Raw genomic sequence first — 19,504 nt, 5'->3', positions numbered from 1 at the left:
AATGTGTGATGAATTGTAAATGGAAAGAATCAGAGGCCCTTTTGACTAATGTCACACATCGAAGGCGATAGTTAAAATTAAACGATGACCTCTTAAGCTGTTAGTTGTTTCCTTATGTGCCAGTGATCATCAGAAAAAGTGAGAATAAAAATAGTAAAAACATGGCCACTGCTAAGCTGAGGTAGATGGTGTGCAGATCTGTCACTTGTCTGTGGGAGGGCATGAGGTCACACGGCATCCGTAAATGTCACATGACGAGAAGGTGTCTTATCACAGGAGATGGCTGAGCCATTTCCCTCTTTCAAGTTCCCCCTCCTTTGACTTTTGTACTGTTTTGAATGTCCACTTCCAAGCATTACTACTGTGTAAATGAAGAGTCGTAAATATTTGAATTGTCAGTCTGTAAAAAAATACGACACCTACAAAACAACTTTGTTAAGGTTGTAAATATTACATGTCTATTTTGTAGCGCTTGTTTCTTTTCAGCCTGTGCTTGCTAGGGGAGTTCATATAACATGGGTAAACAAAATGATAAAACACATTGAAAAAAGACTTTAAATTTGTCCTGACTAAAACGCTATTGCAAATGAAGCTAAAATTGTGGTGTCGCTGGTCACAAAACCTGAAAGGAAACGGTGTTGAAATCATGACAGTTTGTGCAAAACAAGTCAAAACAAGTCAGGCAAAGAGGAACACAGCCCACTAGTTTAATGTCACCAAAAGGGATAAATAGATACATGACAGCACAGTTAGCAATATTCAATGTCAGCCTCAATGTTTCCATAGATTTAAATGTACACCGTTGCTAAGAACACAACTTGCCGTGGGACGGTTAGCCGCTATCACATTGAGCAACTCCTAGTTTCGGGGGGGGATGATGGGTCCCAGACTAATCTGGGGAAATAGTCTGTGCCTCCGCATATACAAATAGGTAGCTTTCTTGTGGGTGTCAGCATCTTTGATCATTTCTATCTTTGGTAACCAGTTCATAGGCCACAAAGCCAGGTGCAACCAATGGTTCAAAAATGTAAATTTTCTGTGATCACAGTGTATTTGTCTTCTGCATTTAACCCATCCAACACTTCGGTAGTGAACACACACACCAGACGCAGGAGCTGTGGGCAGCATTCCTTGCACCTGGGGGCACTGGGGTTAAGTGCCTCACCCAAGGGCACACAGCTGTGGACCTCAGTCCTGGGAATCGAACTGGCAACCCTTCAGTCACGAGCCCGGTTGCTGGCTGCTGCCTTAAGATGCTCCCATAATTCAGGACTTTCTAGTGCAGTTGAAAATGCCTCCTATAATGCCTCCTATAATCTCCCCAATCACAAGATATAATCACCACTGAAACTTCATCAAAAGTTGTGGGGTGTAGAGTGCAGAAAAGATTCCTAGCTCTTTAATTTCTAAAACAGCTGGAAACTTTCCTTGGTGATGTATGCTCCAATATCACGCAAGACACAGTTAAGAACTTGCATAGCAGCATTCCAGGAAGAGTTTAGGCTGGGGTTCTAATGCTGAAGGGCTGCCCATCTCCTTACTAGTTTCTAAGCATTTATTGTAGGATGTTCCCATTATTTTAATCCCCTGCATTTTCAAGCCACTTATGAATGTGCTGCTGATTTAGACGGTCAGGAGAAGAATAAATTTCACCGGCTGTCTTATTTTCCAGAAGCATATACACTTCATGTAAATGAAATTACATGTAACATGCCCATGGTGATTTCAGCTGCATACTTTAAAATACATGTCAAACAAGAATTAAAGATCTGTCACTAGCAATGTTGGCATTCTCTATTAAACAGCATTTTTTTAAACTTTTAAAATAATAATAAAAAAAAGTTAAGAAAATGTATGGCTTTGAAAGGTTGATTCATTGCTGTGTGTCGTTTGTTTCCCGTTCGGATTCATACCCAGTGTTCTCACCCCTTACCGCAGCTTCCTCTTTCTGCACTTTCACCACAGATTTCCACAACAGTGTTCATCCATACTGTGGTTTCTTCTACACAGCTCAGCGTAGCATCAGTAGTGCTGACTGGTAGAACCTCTTCAGAGTGACAGACTTTTATCAGTTTTGGTTCAGCTAATTTTGGAGTTTAATTTCATTTTGGATTAAATTTAAATTATGGTTATTATATGATGATGATGATGATATATGTAATGATGATTTTCCTCCTCTACCTTAGGTTTGTACAAAAAATGCTCAAAGATGCAGTTTAGCTTCTATATCTAGTTTGTGTGTTTGTTTGTGTGTGTGAAAAATGTCACTTCTGTGGAAGTAACTTGTCAGCTTTATTTTAAAAGCTTAATGTTAAATGAAGTAAAGTGTAAATGTAAAGTGAATTCCTGATAGTTTGGACTGACTGAAAAAATTACATATTAGGCCACACTTTAAAACTATTTTATCGCCATGATGGACGCGTCATTCACACAACTATGGCCAGAAAGTCAGACAGACCGTGAACTGAGATAAGGCAGGTTACGTGGAAAGGTCTGTCAGTAGGTCGGGGAAATGTAGTGGTTTGACGGAATGTTGGGATCCATCAATCCGTCTTGTTTTCTCAGCCAACACTTCACGATCTAGGCAACAGCTTTTGGTCTCCCTGGCACTGAGCTCTTTTCGGTGGGTTTTCCCATTTGACGTCATGTCGTCTGGATGACAGATGGTGTTTTGACCATATTTTGGACAGCGGGTGTGTAAACCAGCTTGTTGGAATCCCCCTATAATGCATCCTCAAGATCCAGTCTTAATGCTGTGGCCGATTTCCCCATAGATACCTTAGGAATATTAAAAACGCTTGTGCAAACAAGCAGCTGTGTGTAACTCTAGAACTGTACCATATGATATGCTCTATCGGATCAAAACATGGCAATTATTTTCGTGCAGGTTGATATTCTGATTTCGCAATCCTTAGCAGAGAGGAGAGGCAGGCGCTCGGGGCATTTTAAAGGCAGGTGACAAAACCATTGTTGTCGGTCAACATGTAGGTTCCCATACCTTTGCAACCCGCAAACCCATCTGATGGATGGGAGAGAGCGGTGATGGTTCAAGGGGGCGTTCTGAGGCGGGACAGTGAGATACCTTGAGGCGCGAGACTTTTGAGTTTGAGTGTGACTTTGAGTTGAGCCTTACCCGACATTTCGTGGTTCTTCTCTTCCACAGAGGAATGACGGATAAGTTGTTGTTCATTTGGATCGAAACACTGACGCACCTGTGGTTCTGGGTTTTTTGTTGGTCTGTTGGCCATATCTATCTTATCTGATTCACAACACAACGATCTCGCCCGTGTGACACTGACAGCCCCCTAGACAGGATCCTGATAAATACCGCCGTTTGCGTCTTCTTTTTTTGCCCATGAGGACTTGTTGCGACGGAGGTGCGGCTCGCAAAACCGAAAGTAAAAGCCGAGAGCTGTTGGATCTCACGGAACATGTGTGGACACATTGAGTGGCATCGCATCTAAAGGAAAAAGCTTACTAAGCCCCACGGACCGAAAGTAGGTGGAATAACTCGTTTACCGCCTTTTGAAGAGAAAGGGTCATTGTAAGAGGGGCGTCTCGGGAATTTCCATTTCGTGGCTTTGTAATCGGCCTTCACTATTTTTGGCATATGCATGGCTATCACAGGAAAAGTGGACCAATTTAAGAATGAGAACCGACGCTTAAGTGTTGCTTATTTACGTAGCTTGAACAACCCGTGAGCACATCGGGTTAATGTCCTCTTGTGTACAGATGTTCGCTCCCTGAATGACTGTGCCTGATTCGGAGGGTTTGTAGCAGTCTTTTTTGTTTTGTCGTTCTGGAATAACGTGCGCAGTTTGACGTGTCCTTTATTAGCTTACTGAGGTTGCACTTCACAGGATCTCTCTGGAAGTCGGGCGAACCTCCATGCGTTTCGCATAGATAGTCAGTCCTTGGTACTGGTCAAAGCTTTTATATCGAAAGGAGAAATTCATCCTCGGTTTAGACTAAATGCAAATATTAGACTAAATGCATGAAGAAAATCAATAATCAGCGTAGAATTTTCCATTTAATTTACTTTGCATGGCAGTTCTTCTCACAAATGACCATAAGTAGTAGTTTGCCCCGTTGTGCAAATGCAGGACATTATATAACGCCTGTCAAATCTTTTTCAGCTTTCATACTGGTCCGGTCGCCTCGAATTAATCGATTTTTATCTCATCTAAAATATCGCCTTGTAGATTTCTATAGCATAAACATGTCTAGGCCTTAAAGAACAAATGCACTGCTCCCAAATTCGAACTGAAAATTGATTTCAATGTCGTGGAAACATGTAGACGGTAATTTAAGATTTTATTATGTTGTTAAATAACGAATCTGCTTACTTTAAGTGTGGTAAGTTACTGCATAACGGTATGCTTCCAATATACAAAGTGCAGCATTCATTTTTATTTCGTTTCTGATAATGTTCGCTCTTTTTTAACAGGATTTTGTGAGCGCATCAGCCGAGAGCTGGTCCATCTGAAGTTAGGGAAGGACGCTTACAGATCGTCTCTTCGATTGCAAGAGGACGCCTGAGAGGGGTGAGTTATGAAGATGATTAGTAATGCTGACAGAGTTTGCTCGCGTGTTTTACCCAAATCGTATGTATTTCCCCATCTGTGACGTTATTCGCTTGTTTCACGACCGACTTTCTTTGCTTTGTAAACCGGTGTAGAACTCTCTGACTCGGTTTTCATACGTTCCTATGCATCTGTTTTCGTTCTCTATCAGAGAACTTTTCTATTTACTTTTCTGAAACACGACTCAGAGAGAACAGCGTAGTGACCACGTCTTAGCTGGTTGCTCTGGTGTGTTGCTTTACTCAGGATGAACCAGGAATTTTTATTTTTCCTTTTGAGTCAGAAATAAAAAAAGAACATCTGGACCTGTTTTACACAAGCACTCTTGGGATTGGGCAAAAGCTTCAATATCGTATAACAATATGTCAAGCCACACTTTCTGAATGCGAAGTCTTTCATATTTGTATTTTAGACATAGTGGAGCGCAGATGAGTTCTGTCTCTCTGCCCATCCAGTCACCCCAGTTCTGTATTTCTCTGTCCCTTTCTTGAGTGTGTAAGTGTTTGTGGCTGAGAACATCCTTGACAAAAGTCAGTGAGTTAATTGTGCAGTACAGATCTGACTTGTACCTAACAATCCTCTGTTTCTGTGATGTTACAGGCTGAAGAAAAGTTGCCTTCATTTTTTTCTGGAGCAGAGTGGTTGGAAGTCTTCTGAGAGCAGAGTCATGTACAGCAATGGAGACATGTTCTGGTCAAGAGTGGGGCTTCTCTTAGCAGTGCTGGGTAAGAGGAGCCCTGGGATATGTGTGTGTGGGGTGTCAAAGATGGGTCACACTGACCTTGAAACAACTTGTTTTAGAATGATTCCAGAGTCAAAGAAAGGAATATTGGACTATGGTCAGAAATTGGTCTTTGAGGCAAATGAAATATAATTGTTCAATTACATTAAAGAAGTGTATGGGGATTTTACCTATTGATACATTCAGAGTTAAAATTATTTTGCAATAGCCCGGTGAGGTATGGGGTGAGATGAAGCACTCCCTGAGCCTGGCTCAGAGAGACCATCTTAAAGATGACAGAGATAAAGAACTAAACACTGTCAAACAGTGGAAAAGAAAGAAATATATTTGATCAAAGAATGAAATATATATGATCGAAAAAAGCTTGTTGAAACTGAGACTGTGTGGTTATACATCTGTTTGTCATTTTTGCATATCTGCTGGAAATGATTGTTAAGAGGGAAAGGTAGTTTGACTGTTGTCGAGATGAGGAGGCATACCATATGAGGTAACTGTAGATATGTGTTAGGTTTCAATTCTGTAGAAAAGAAAGGTGACAGTTTTTTCTGACCACGTCCTGTTCTGACAGAGCAGAGAGAACAACAGTTATATACAGTGGATGACGCAGTAGGTTTAGAGAAAGAAAAGAGAGAGAGAGAGGTTGAAAGAGAAGCAGAGGGGGCCTGTTGTGGTAGCCTTGCCCTCTGAAGTGTCTTAGGTCACGGTGGAGTTCTTGTTTGCTGTCAGTCAATGTGGAGGAACTATCAAAGTCATTTGACCACAGGATGTAACCACATGCCTATCAATAGCAGGGTGACAGCTGACTATAGACTTCTCTCACTCTCTCTCTCTCTCTCACTCTCTCTCTCTCTCTCTCTCTCTCTCTCTCCCTCTGTCTCTCTGATCTTTCTTTCTCCCTCTCTCCCCTCTTGCCCTTAGCTGTATGCAGTCACATTCAGTTAACATGAATTTTCTAAAGCAGAAACAAGATCAGAGAAGCCATGTCCCTGAACATGAATTTACTAACTTAAGAAAAACTTTCCATCTGGTGTGTGTGTGTGTGTGTATGTGTGTGTGTGTGACAACCTAAAGCATTGCTTGTCTATTGTCTATGGCTTTTTGACCACATGCAGAAAAAATGGTGACAAAAAATTAAAAGGAGGAAAGACTGTATTGTAGAGAAATGGTTGCTGGCATTTAGACAATCTAGTTTCTTCTTTGTGAGTTGGAAAGTAGATATCTGTGATTAGAGAAGGTTCTAGAAGCAGTAGAAAGTCGCGGTAACTTTACGAGGCAGCATGGAACACTTGCTTCACAGCAGTTGTCAAGTGTGTCTGTAGACCTTAGAATAGGGTATGTCTTTTGATCCCAGTGAGATATCTTGACACGTTTGTGGTTTAGGATGCTGTTACAACATTTTCATTAAACTCATCAGCATAAACTTGAGTCATTTAACCTTTCAAAGTTACATTAAACCAAAATATTGCAATGTTTTATTTCCCAAACTCAAAATAACACTTAAGACGATGAATATTATTATTGTAGACCAGTAACAGTTGTTTTGTGTGGGTTCAGTCTTAGTGGTTGGATAATCTGCTGTAAACTCAAAGTCTGGTCTGTTAACAGGTGGCATCTCAGGGATCCAATTTATAAAGTCTTTGTGCCTTTCTTCTACAGGTTTTATGTGTGTGTTACCTGTATGGACAGTTCACCCCTCTGGTGGCCTCTGTGTGTCCCTGGAGACATTGAGAGAGAAACTCAGCTCCAGCCTCAGGAGACGCTACATGGTAAGGAAGCAAGAAGATGATGTTTATATCTTATCTCATCTTTGTACTCTTTAGTGTACAAAAAAACTCTCTAAGGCTCTCTATTGACATAGTTAATTGTTATTTTTACAGAAACAAAATTTTCCCATTAACTACACTGTCAAAGTGCGCTATGAGGAGGTCTTCAGGCTACACAACATCAGCCGCCTGGTGAGTGTGCATGCTTGGTGGGTGTGTTCATGTGTCTTTGCTGTGTGAGTGTGTAAGTGTGTGCTTTAGGTGTGTGACTGTGTGTTTGTGTATATGTAGAGAGAGTATATATATGTGTGTGTTTGGTGAACGTGTGTATATATGTTTGTGTCTTTACTGTGTGTGTGTGTGTGTGTGTGCGTGTGAGTGTGTGAGTGAGTGTGTGTGTTGTTCCATTCCATCTCCCTGACTCACTTCACCACTGTGTCCATACTGCTGCCTCATTCTACCCACCATTTCCTCTGCCCACACCCCCCCACCATTGCCTCCCACTGCCACCCTCAATATACTTTTTTCCCTCTTTCTAAGAGTATTTGATTTTTACAGTCCATTACTCTCACTATATTCCTTCTGTGCCCACCCGCTTCCAGCTGACCTTCTCTGCCCTATTCCCCACGTTTCCTCATAAACCGTTTCCCCTCTTTTTCACTATCTGCCTTTACCTTTTCATACTGGCTCTTTCAAACCTCTCTGTATTTTTCTGTGTCCCTTCTGTAGCAACAGGAGGAAGGTGTATTGACCAGTGATCTGCAGGATCTGTGGCTGATGGTAAATCAGGAGGTTGTGAAGAAGGTTTTGAGGGTGCTGCCCGAGAGGCACCCCACCCGCCACAGGTACCTGACTGAACTGGAGAAACTCTTCAGAATGTTCCAGCAGAACTACGATGCAGAGGTGAAGAAAGACACAGATGAAGAGGTGAGTCACTTAGGAGCTATATTCAGTTAGAACCTCTCTTATCTTCTATTGTCTCTCTAATCTTTCATGAATGAAGTTTACCATGCTGATCTGATCATCATCATCAACATCATCATCATCTTCTTACCAACAGTTTTTGGTCCTTTATATCTTTTATGTCCAACTCTGCTGTAATTTGCAGAGTGTGATATCAGTTGTAGATGTTCATCAGAACAGATGGTTCATCAGAACTGAATCAAATCAGATACATATTTGAATTTTTTCTATCCTTTATAAATGAGCTTAAATGACTATCCTTATTGTGTATGAGCCCACTGTCAACCAGACTGAGTAGATATGTAAAAACATGATGAAAACCAGATGGAACTGATGCTTTTTTTTATTTGAAGCATTCAGCAAAAACTTTGACTCTCATTCATGTGAAATTGTGGTTTTCTGTGGTATTTATTTAATTCATCCAACGAGCATGATATAAAACATTGGTTAAAAAAAGTCTACCGCTTCTGTTACACATGATTTTGTAAACATTCCTGTGTGTGTGTCACACAGAGAGAACTCCCAGTCAGAATCCAGAACATCTGGGATCGATTGAGTGACCGTGATTACAAAGGTTGGAGATCGGTGACACCCAAATCCTTACTGGACAACTGTTACCGAACCATGCACTGCCTCTTCCAACAACAGTGCTTCCGTGATCAGGAAGGGGAATATGATTGTGAGTATATATCTTATCTATGTTCAGTGCCCTGCATTTATATTTATAATAATTAGATACTCAGTTATATATAAATATATATATATATATATATATAAATATATAAATGTATATAACACACTATTTTTCTCCTGTAAGGATAATCAGTAAGAATCAGTGAGAAAATGTTTAGGCAAACAAGCTTTCTGCAAAAGGAACTGCCAAAAGCCAAAACTGGTTTCACAGATAAGAGAATGCTTTGTTTGTTTTCTTAGCTCTGTTTAGGAATTGTCTAAGAAAGCAGGAATCAGTTTCTTATAACTAGTTTGTTTTTTTTGAACCTGTAACTAATTGTTGCCAATAACATGACGTGGTCCCAAATCCTCGGGCAAATTAGCTTTCGCATTAATGGTAAGGATGAGTTTGTTATTGACAGGCTCTAATTAACCACACTGGCAAAGACAAGCTGTTCCTCCACACTTGTTTGTTCAGAAAATAAGAGGTAATCTCGTGGATAAAGATGACAAGAAGCTAGTTCAGTTTGAAAACTCTGTCACCATCTTAAAAAATAGTGTATAAGACACTGTATAACTAGTGTATAAAATATCTAAAGGCAGTATGAGAGCAAACTCTTTTGTTGCTAAAGTATTAATTTAACTTTCATCATGTGGAAGAATGGAAGAAAAGAAATGTAGTGTAAAGGGGTTATTTTTAATCTTCTATCAGAGGACACATTATTTGGCAAGTGATTTAAATTCTCTCTAGGATTTCGGTGGGCACTGACTGTGAGTTCCACCCGCTGTGTCTGTGCATACTATAGTTAGCTGAGGAGTTAGGTAGTTGCTCACTTTAGTAGTTATGCAGTTTGAATAGATTTGAGTAGACCTAGCCAAGAAGTTTCACTTTATCTCCGTTCTGTTTTCTCTCCTGTGAAAACTGCTGCATATCTCTTTGTTTGTTTGTTTTATTTTCACTAGTCTGTTCATGCATGACAGGACTGGTGGTGCTTCATAATTAATCGCCACTATGACTATTACCGGACTTTCTCCACTCTAACTGTCAAGAGTCAAGACAGTGTGTTTATTCTTAAAGATAAGAGCAGGAAATAACTGCAATGCAAATATGCCAAAGCCATTCATTGGCCTTTGGCTGAGGCATGCTGATATATGGCAGACACCACTCCGTTTCGGTTCAGGTGGACCTGAAGGGTTCATACTGTGTTTGTGCTACTGGAACAGTCAGGGCTTTGTCTAAAGTGCATCAGACATTAATATTTGGTGGCTTTTTAAGAAGATTAGAAGTGATTGGTATTTTAATGATTACGAAAAAATGAAAAGGATTTTAAAGAATGGATTTATTCCCAGTCACAGAAATACCTTGTTTCATTTGGATGCTTACCATTCAGACCTGGGGGGTATTCCAGAAAGCAGGTTTAGTGAAAACTCTGAGCTAACTATGAGTTTCCACTAAACCCGCTTTCTGGAACAACCCCCTGGATAAGCAATTGAAATGAGCAAGCCCTAAAAGGTGTTATCTTAGGTCTGTGGTTGTTTGTGTATGTCTGCAGTCTGCATTTATACATATCGGTATGTGTTTGTGTTTCTGTCTCTCTGGACATTTATTAATCAATAATTTGTGTATTTTAACCAGATTGCAGCATCCTTCATTGGAGAAAAGGGAAGAGAGAAATATACCATTCAACAACGCAGCAGCCCACCACACAAACATTACCCACCCAAGAACCTCAGCCAACCTGAAGTTAGTATTGGCAGCGAGCATCCAATGGGTGTACTTCTCGATGTACAGCCCAAGCCGAGCATGTGTCTGCGCCTGTTTTGTGAAGTCAGTTTGGTTGCAGCAAAAAAAAAAAAAACAACCAACAACAAAAAACAACAACAACCAAAAAAACAACAACAAAAAAAAACCAAAACAATTTTATCCTCTGAAAAATGTGCAACCGGATGTCCTTTGGCTATCGGACGCCATGTCAAGCACACTCCTTCACCTACAGACTCTGTAATCCTTTTCTGGTCTGTGTCCCCCTGAATCACACTCAAAGAGTGTATGAAACTCTGTACAAATTTATGAATGTCATTCATACATGAGCATGTGTGTGTTTTACTGGCTACTGTCGCTTCTCTACATGTGTGTTTGGAAGTTTGTGTAAGTCTTTGAGTGTCTGGAACGTAGGTTCTTTCGTAACGTTTTCTGTAACTTATAGCCGAAACAGACAAAACCAGTGTTCTCTAAATTGTAATATTACTGCATATTAATACGTAGCCTACCGCGCGAATTCAAACTGCCAAAGAAATTTAGTTTGTTGCGGTGTGCTTGTGCCCTTGGAACACATCCAGAGTTTGTTTGTTTTTTGTATGTATGTTTATTTGTTTCTGAAATTACGCACATAAAGCAAATGTTGTGGATATTATTATGCGCGTAATCTTAATCACATGTAGATGTTTTGCTGACTTTGCTGGCTTAAGTCAGTGAATTGATTCGTTTCCATGGCTGCGTTATGCGTGCTTTGACGCTGATGATAAATGTTAACAGCACATTGTGCAAATAATAATTACAAAGCCTTGTCAATTGTTTCATCTTTTTGCCACATAATGGACTAGGTTCAGATTTTTTTCCAAACCTGTGAGTCTTGTATCAAGTTCTTTATTTATTTGGAAAATCGCCAGGGAATGTCCTGGAAACTGCCCCAAGTTAAAATAAATAAATAAACGTCTCTATATCTCCCCCGTGTGTTCATTTTATTACTTGTTGTGCCGTCTCATTTTAAATTCACGTTCCGCTTTACAACATGTCAGATAAGTTTAGTGAAAACTGCCACAAAGAACACTTTGTACATCAACTGGTGTTTCTTGGCAACCGGCCAATCAGCTCTCATGGTAAAAGTTGCTATTTTACGCTGATCCAGGAGCAGCTCTACAGTCTACAGTCCAACCCTATTACTAAACAAGCCAATTTAGGAAAATGTCAAAACTGATGTTAGATCAGCACATAAAGACAACCTTACGTCAGCACGGGGTGGGTGTTTTCACGCCGAGATGAAGTTTGTCCTTGCCTGGATTCCGTAATTCACGTTCAGTGTTTTCATCCGTATCAGATGCTAATCGCCGATCACAATAGTCTATGATTATTGCAGAAAAAAGTTAGTGTATTCTTAAAAATGTCGTCGAACGATGGCATCCAGATCCCGAGTCGTTTACCTCTACTGTTAACTGATGAGGGTGTCCTTCTGCCGGGGTCCACCATGCGAATAAGCGTCGACACCCCCAGGAATATGCAGCTGGTCAAGAGCAGACTCCTCAAGGGGACTTCGCTTAAAAGTACCATTATCGGGGTGATTCCTAACACGAAAGACCCAGAACACGATAACCAAGAACTCCCGTCCTTACACAGGTGAATACAAATTTGCCAGAATGTTCTTTGGTCCTTAAATACTTCATACAAGAAAAGCTAGATTGACAAGGACGTGCATGTGTCTTAAATTCATAAGATAGGCTGAGTATACATAATGGGATTCCGTCGCTGGATAAAGCTGTCGTTATACTGCAACGTGAGATAATGTAAATTTAACACAGTTTTACGTATTTTCACGCCTAGACCTCGTAAACATAACTGCTCTTATGCAGGTACTTAGAAAACCGAGGCAGCACTTTAGAGACTAAGTTACTTCATGTGCATATATTACGCTGTCTGTACAAAAAACAGACTCATCAAACATTCTTTAAAAAACAATATTATAACGTTGGCTTTGGTTTTAAGTAACAGAAGCCGTGTCACAGTCGCTATCGTCTCAGTACCTTTTTCTAGAATGGTTTACTGGACTTTAACCTTTGGTTACCGCTGGGACGGTGAGCCGGCACTGAGTGTACACACCAGAATGTGTTTTGTAACGATTTGTACAATGATAGTAATTCTTGAAACTCATATTCATTGTTGTTGTTTTTTTTTGTTTGCACGTTTGTTTTTTTGAACGGTTGAGGGATAAATATTTTCAATGCCAGAGGGAATAGACTCAGAGGAAATATAAGGCACAAGAAATGATTTTATCTTCTACACAAGTCCTGCGTCGTCGTGAAGAATTTATCCAAATATATTTAACCAGAACGGCATGCTTATTAATATTGCAAACAAGTAATGTAAATTTAAAGTGGATATTATTAAAGTATGCAATTGTCTAGTAGTTATACAAACTTATTATCATATGGCGATCATATTGTATCACAATAATGATCATTAAATTTTTTTTATAAGCCCTCCCAGTGGGGGAGCCCCTAACTTCACATAAAAAAAAAATAGAAAAAATAAAATTGAACTCATCAGTGTCACTGCTTGTCCTTGCTTCTTCTCCAGTATTGGTACAGCAGGACTGGCAGTGCAGGTAGTGGGCAGTAACTGGCCCAAGCCACACTACACGTTACTCATCACGGGACTGTGTCGCTTCCGTGTGGCCCAGATGCTGAAAGAAAGGCCGTTTGTCGTGGCTGAGGTGGAGCAACTGGATAAACTGGAGCAGTACACAGAGGGCCAGGAGCTGGATGGTGAACTGGGCGAACTGGCCCAGAGGTTTTACCAGGATGCAGTGCAGGTGTGTGTGTGTGTGTGCGTTTGTGTGTGTGAGTGAGAAGACCATTTTGATGCCAGGGAGATATGAAAACTAGATGGCATGTTAGCATGCTTTTCTCTCTCTCTAGCTGGTGGGTATGTTGGATATGTCCGTGCCGGTAGTGGCGAAGCTGAGACGCTTGCTGGACAGTCTGCCCAGAGAGACACTTCCCGACGTTCTGGCTTCCATGATCCGCACCTCCAACAAGGAGAAACTCCAGGTAGTACATAACTGATGAGTCTATGCACGTATGCTCCTTTGTGTCTGAGGTGTCTATTTTCATTTCTCAGGTAAATGTATGTGTGCGTGTGTATTGCTTGGGTACCTATGTATGTGACTTTACTTGTCGTGTGTGTGTGTGTGTCATTGGTTGATCCAGGTTCTAGATGCAGTGGATCTAGAAGAGCGTTTTAAAAGGGCTCTTCCACTCCTCACCAGACAGATCGAGGGACTTAAACTACTGCAAAAAACACGCAAACCCAGGCCGGACGACGACAAGAGAGTAGGCTCCACGCACACACGCGCACACACACACACACACACACACACACGCACACACATACACACACAAAACCCAATTTCTGTTGAGTTTTGCTGAGTTCTATTTCTCTGCTCTACTGCAGTCTGCACTGGCTGTTTTGTGTGGAACGTCCACACTGACTGAGTGTCTCTCTCAGGTGCTTGTCGTACGTAAGGGTGGGGTGTTTCCCGGGCATCAGTTCTCTCTGGATGAAGAGGGTGAGGATGAGGATGGTGATGACATGGCTGTTTTGGACAAGAAGGTGAAAGAGGCAGGCATGCCAGAGCACGCACTACGTGTGTGTCTGAAGGAGCTGAAAAGGTGTGTGTCAGTGCTGCAGTGTTTTTTTTTTTGTTTGTTTGTTTTTACTTATGTCTTTGAACCGTCTAAAAATACTTCCGCAATGAGTATTTTCTAATAAAGGAAGACTGATTGTAGCTGAAGGTATTTTAAACTATCTTCTTTAATCTTGTGTAGATTAAAGAAAATGCCACAGTCTATGCCTGAGTATGCTCTGACACGCAGTTATGTGGAGCTCATGGTAGAGCTGCCATGGAACAAGAGCACCACAGGTGAGATGAACACGTACTCTGTACAAACTGAGTACCTATACGCGTGCGCGGACACACACACACACACACACACACACACACACGCACCTCCACAAGCATGTCAGGACCCCCTTAGTACAGTCAACATATGAATTGATAGAGTAAATATGTAAAAGCTTCAGATAACCTATGTTTTGTGTAAGAATATTAAAATAGCTTGCAGTGGAACAGGAGCACAGTTAAGCCATGTTTCATTTCATTATGAAGATGGATATTCTGATGCAGCACCAAGACGACAGAGATGTTTATTAACATTTTTTGACAGTTAGGAGGAGTTTGGAACTAAATTAACTGTATAGTTCAGCTCTTACAGCTCCTGGAAACAGGCCATTGAGAGAATGCTCATTTTATCCTGACTGGAGACACACTCCTGAGCATTGTGTATATGTAATATTACACAGTTAATGTACTTGCAATGAAAAGTGACACATGTTCTTTGTTACTGTGGAACTGGAAGTTCCTGAGGAATGAAAACAGCTTTCACTGCGATGTTTACACAGCAGGAGGAAAACAAGCTGCCTTCTATTTAAAAAAACTGAGCCAAAGCACCCATGATAAATGATAAATGTCAGTGTGTGGTAGCATGCTTACATTTCATCATAATGATACCAACTGTTATTTCTGTGGTCCTATGCAAAAAATGTGTGTGTGTATATATGTATATTTAAAACATAAATATATATATTTATGTTTTATAGTTATGAAGTGAGAGCAAAGACAAACAAAACTCTAGACCTCCCAGGCTGCATCTTAGGGACTTTTGATATAAGTCCATGTGTTCTACCTGCACTTCTCATGATAACCACATGGGGGAGTGTGGAGCTTGATGATACAAACATTGTTTGACACTACTACTACTACAGTGGTCAAGGTTAAGATTTGGATAGAGGGAGCTGCTCTCAGATAAGTGTAAAAGGGCAACAACAAGAATCAGATATGGAGTCTCAAGTGTGTTCTCATGTACAAATAAGATTTTACCAATTCATTATTTTTAACTTTTACCTAGATGTCAATATATCTGTCATGGAAGCTGTGGTGAATATCTGTTTCAGGTGCTTTTTTTGAAGGTTAACATGCATAGGAGCACTGAGACACGTGCCATAATGCACACATGCACACATGCACATGCTACATATAGACATACCTCTCCCCATCAGTGATGGATCACAGAGTTTCAGACTACAGTTTCTAGAGCAGAGTTAGACTATAGTAGATACACTCCATTTCAGCCACCTGAGAGGGAGTGTGTGTGTGTGTGTGAGTGAGAGAGAGAATGGATCAGTGGAGGATAGACTAATTTAATCTGTCAGACAAAAGTTCTTAGACTGTTAAGATATATGTTGATTGCTATGTAAAGGTTAATGGAAAGTTGCAATATCACTACAAGAGTCAGCATAAAGATGTGATATTGTCTATTTTGACATACTGTTCTGTTTTTGGTAATCCTTCTGGATTAGGATGGGGGATTTCTTTAAGGCCAAATGTTCCAGTAAGAATGTTGGATTGTACACTGTGAATGTATGGAGGACATTCCAGGAATTGTTCTTTACAGCTTTGTGTGTGCATGGCAGAGGGAGGGAGAGAGAGAGAGAGAGAGAGTGAGAGTGAGAGAGTGAGTGTTAAAGAGGTTGGAGTGTACATATGTCAATGATTAAATATCATATGTTTTTTTTTTCAACTAATGCTCTTATAGATGTGTACACCTGCTTGTGTTTATTCACAGCTCTATGTCCACTGTGCCAAACAAGCCTCTCTGCCTCTCTCTCTTCTCTGTTCAGACTGTCTGGATATCCGTGCTGCCAGGGTGCTGTTGGATAATGATCACTACGCTATGGAAAAACTGAAAAAGAGGGTTCTGGAATACCTGGCAGTACGCCAGCTCAAGAGCGCCCTCAAGGGGCCGATCCTTTGCTTCGTCGGGCCTCCTGGTGTGGGAAAGACCAGTGTGGGCAGGTCCATTGCCCGCACACTGGGCAGGGAGTTTCACCGTATCGCCCTGGGGGGAGTGTGTGATCAGTCAGACATCCGTGGGCACAGGTATGGCATCACACACACACACAAAATTCCAGTCAAGACAATGTCAGAGCACTAAGGACAGGGTGATGTGTTGTGAGAATAAGTGATAAGAACAGATGAGCGTGGGAGCCCTCTGAAGATCAAATACCTGTATCTTTGAAAGACCATTCAAGACCTTGTGACTCCAGTTTGAGGTCAAACAAGAGCAGACATGTGCCCTGATTACCACGGACGCATGGCAAACCGTACCAATTCTAAATCATCACTTCTGAACAATTGAAACTGTTTTAGGACAGATATTCACACACTTGGGTTAGCCTTCACTGTTGGTGTGTACAATTTGAAATTAATCATCTGTATAGTTTGTTTAATAATAGGTAATTCATTTTTTTTAGTTATTAATTTTGTTTCAGTAGTTTGAATATTCAGTGGTGGGACGCAGGCTGTGATGTGTGGAAGTGCTTGATGGTAAAGTCTGGTTTGGAGGTCAGCTTAGGACAGTGTGTGGGGCTGCTAGCCAATAACCACTGTCCATTACCCCCCCCCAACATTTAGAGTATCATCATCCCCTGAGGTTGTGAAGGGTTAGGAGAAGAGCTGGCTTGTCTCCTCGCCCTGCATCGGATGAGATGACCTTACAAACTTAACATTTTACACTGAACACTTGCACTAGTTTGGAGAGTAGAGCCATGAACTGGCAACTGCATAACAACGTCTGTTGGAAGTTGTCTTGTCTCTTCAATGTTTGCCCCATAATTCTGTTTTTTACCAGTTAGGTAGTGTTAGCAGATATCTTGGGGCAACTAAAACAACAAAAATATGACTTTTTAGTGTGACCTCAGTTATGATGCACACACTTATCACACTGAGAACATTAGGTCAAACTGTAGCACAAACCAAAGTGTAGGACCAGCTATATGCTGTGTTGGTGAGCTTTGTATGATAAATAAAACATCAGTTTACACAGACTGAAATGCTACTGTAAGTTAAGGGGTAAGTTGAGGTAAATTAATGTAAATGTAAGATGAGGAGTTCAGACTGAGGTGTCAGTGTGTGAGAGAGGCCTGCTGAGTGTAACATTACACTCACACACACACACACACACACACACACACACACAAGCTCTCAGACATGTGGGGAAACCTGAGAGGTACTACCCTGAGCAGATGAGATGAAGTCATCTCTGGTATTTTCCTCTGATCTCCCGTCACCATGGAAACAGCCTGTTGATGGCTCCATGGGCCCACAGGCTCAGGCAGGTCTCTGTGTCCTCCAGTTTGTCTAACTGGAAGCTCCCTCATTGGCACACACATACACACACACACGCACACACAGCATTATCTCAGCTATTTGTTTGTTTTTATGTGTGTCTGAGATCTTTCCTTGTGAAAGGGAAAAGCCACTGTTTTTATAAAGTGCTGTAGTGTAATGACATCCTTGCTTCCACTGTATGTGATAATTCTGGTAAATCGGTCTTACCTCTCACTGGATGTTATAACCCCAGGCGCAGACAGAGAGAAAAAGGCTCTTTTGTTACCAACCCTGCTCTAGTTTCCATCCACTATATATCAGTCAGGGAACTCCCTCAGAGGAATAAATATTACATAACTCTCTCTCTCTCTCTTTTTCTCTCTCTCTTTCTCTCTCTCTCTCATCTCTCTTTCTCTCTCTCTCTCTCTCTCTCTCTCTCTCTCTCTCTCTCTCTTTTTCTCTCTCTCTCTCACCTCTCTCTCTCTCTTTCTCTCTCTCTCTTATATCTCGTATTGAGTGTGAGACACAGACTTTGGCCCTTGGCTGTACACTCATAACCCTTAACTGCATGTCTGGAGCTCAAGAGCAAACTGATGAACTGATTTTAGTGAAAGTGTGTTGGCAGCTGGCTGAACCATCTCACCTTTCATTCTCCACTATGACCCTGATTCCTTCATTCTTTGTTTTTCTCTTTTATCCCTTTTATCTCTCCAAGGTGACATAACTGTATCCATGTCTGCCTTTTCCCTTTTTCTTTTTGATGTTGCTATCTGTTAATCTACGCCTAACCTTCCTTTCCTTTCTTTGCCCCTGCACCCTCTTCTTCCACAGACGGACGTATGTCGGGAGCATGCCTGGACGCATCATTAACGGACTGAAGACCGTCGGGGTGAATAATCCAGTGTTCCTATTGGATGAAGTCGACAAACTAGGCAAGAGCCTGCAGGGAGATCCTGCTGCCGCCCTGCTGGAGGTGAGAGGAGCTGCAGACACAGCTCAAACACAAGACTCATAGTCAAAATCATAACCTATAATTTAAAAAAACAAACAAACAAACAAAAAAAAACACCATCAAAATGATCAGGCAGTTGTGAAGAAAATTGTTGAGAGCCAGACACAAATGTAGCATGCCTTCTGACAAACGGCCCACTGGTCTAAGGTGTACTGTAGATAGTGGCATGGTTAACAGTACCTTGCAAATCTGGAGGTTGTACTGTTTACGCTTATGCAGTTTACTGACTTACAGTTTCACAACACAATGCAAAAATGACTAAAAGACCTGTTTTTTTTTTAAATTTATTATTGGAGTGATAGATATGGTTTGGGAGAAAAGGGTGGGTGGGTTTATCGTTCTGTATTTTGAGACAGAACGAAAGAGAGATGAAGGAAACTGAGGACGTGAGAGAGTGTGCGAACAGGGGCATTGTGTGTGGAATGAGACATGAGACAGATGAAGGATAAGGATCTACCCACAACACAAGTATACAGTAATCGGCTCATGTGCCCAGACTGCAAAACAAACTCTTCTGTAGTATATATGTCACACCAGGCTTCCATATTGACTGTACAACCTCTGTACAACTGCAGACACAACACATGTGGGCGCGCCCCTTGGTGTCTCCTCCACGCGGATCTGTGTTACACCGACCTGTTTGTTTCATGTTGTTTGTTTTCTATGTCTATTTCGTCTTATGTCACAAATAATGGAGAAAAGGAAAAAAAAAAACTTCAGTTCTCAACATACTTGATTTTCACTCTAAGAAATTTTTGGTCATGGAC

General features: G+C 41.1%; 2 protein-coding genes across 5 annotated transcripts in view; both read left to right on the top strand.

Moving 5' to 3' along the window:
• The first annotated feature begins 3,452 nt into the window (after positions 1-3,452).
• Positions 3,453-10,623, top strand: il34 (interleukin 34). The gene is made up of 8 exons (XM_030766132.1): positions 3,453-3,497; positions 4,448-4,544; positions 5,184-5,308; positions 6,982-7,091; positions 7,203-7,280; positions 7,818-8,015; positions 8,565-8,730; positions 10,360-10,623. Exons 3-8 carry the CDS (start codon positions 5,251-5,253, stop codon positions 10,464-10,466), a joined length of 717 nt encoding a protein of 238 aa, XP_030621992.1. The 5' UTR covers positions 3,453-3,497; positions 4,448-4,544; positions 5,184-5,250; the 3' UTR covers positions 10,467-10,623.
• Positions 10,624-11,811: 1,188 nt separating this feature from the next.
• The window catches only part of lonp2 (lon peptidase 2, peroxisomal), a 16,320-nt gene continuing 8,627 nt past the window's right edge, over positions 11,812-19,504 (top strand). For all 4 annotated transcript variants that reach the window (XM_030764866.1, XM_030764865.1, XM_030764863.1 and 1 more), the window contains exons 1-8: positions 11,812-12,117; positions 13,075-13,309; positions 13,416-13,547; positions 13,707-13,829; positions 14,005-14,168; positions 14,325-14,419; positions 16,237-16,495; positions 18,557-18,698. In XM_030764866.1, coding sequence (XP_030620726.1) covers positions 11,885-12,117; positions 13,075-13,309; positions 13,416-13,547; positions 13,707-13,829; positions 14,005-14,168; positions 14,325-14,419; positions 16,237-16,495; positions 18,557-18,698 — 1,383 coding nt within the window. In that variant the 5' untranslated portion in view covers positions 11,812-11,884. The remainder of the gene's footprint in view (positions 12,118-13,074; positions 13,310-13,415; positions 13,548-13,706; positions 13,830-14,004; positions 14,169-14,324; positions 14,420-16,236; positions 16,496-18,556; positions 18,699-19,504) is intronic.

Source organism: Chanos chanos, chromosome 2 (genome assembly GCF_902362185.1).
Source record: "Chanos chanos chromosome 2, fChaCha1.1, whole genome shotgun sequence".
NCBI classification, from domain to species: domain Eukaryota; kingdom Metazoa; phylum Chordata; class Actinopteri; order Gonorynchiformes; family Chanidae; genus Chanos; species Chanos chanos.
This window is presented reverse-complemented; position numbering and strand designations above follow the sequence as displayed.

Excerpts from the sequence above, each read along its gene's own strand:
- il34 (XM_030766132.1), top strand. The coding sequence starts at position 5,251 with ATGTACAGCAATGGAGACATGTTCTGGTCAAGAGTGGGGCTTCTCTTA. Across the intron at positions 7,092-7,202 it reads GCCTCAGGAGACGCTACATG|AAACAAAATTTTCCCATTAA; the intron begins GTAAGGAAGCAA and ends TTATTTTTACAG. Across the intron at positions 8,731-10,359 it reads TCAGGAAGGGGAATATGATT|ATTGCAGCATCCTTCATTGG; the intron begins GTGAGTATATAT and ends TATTTTAACCAG.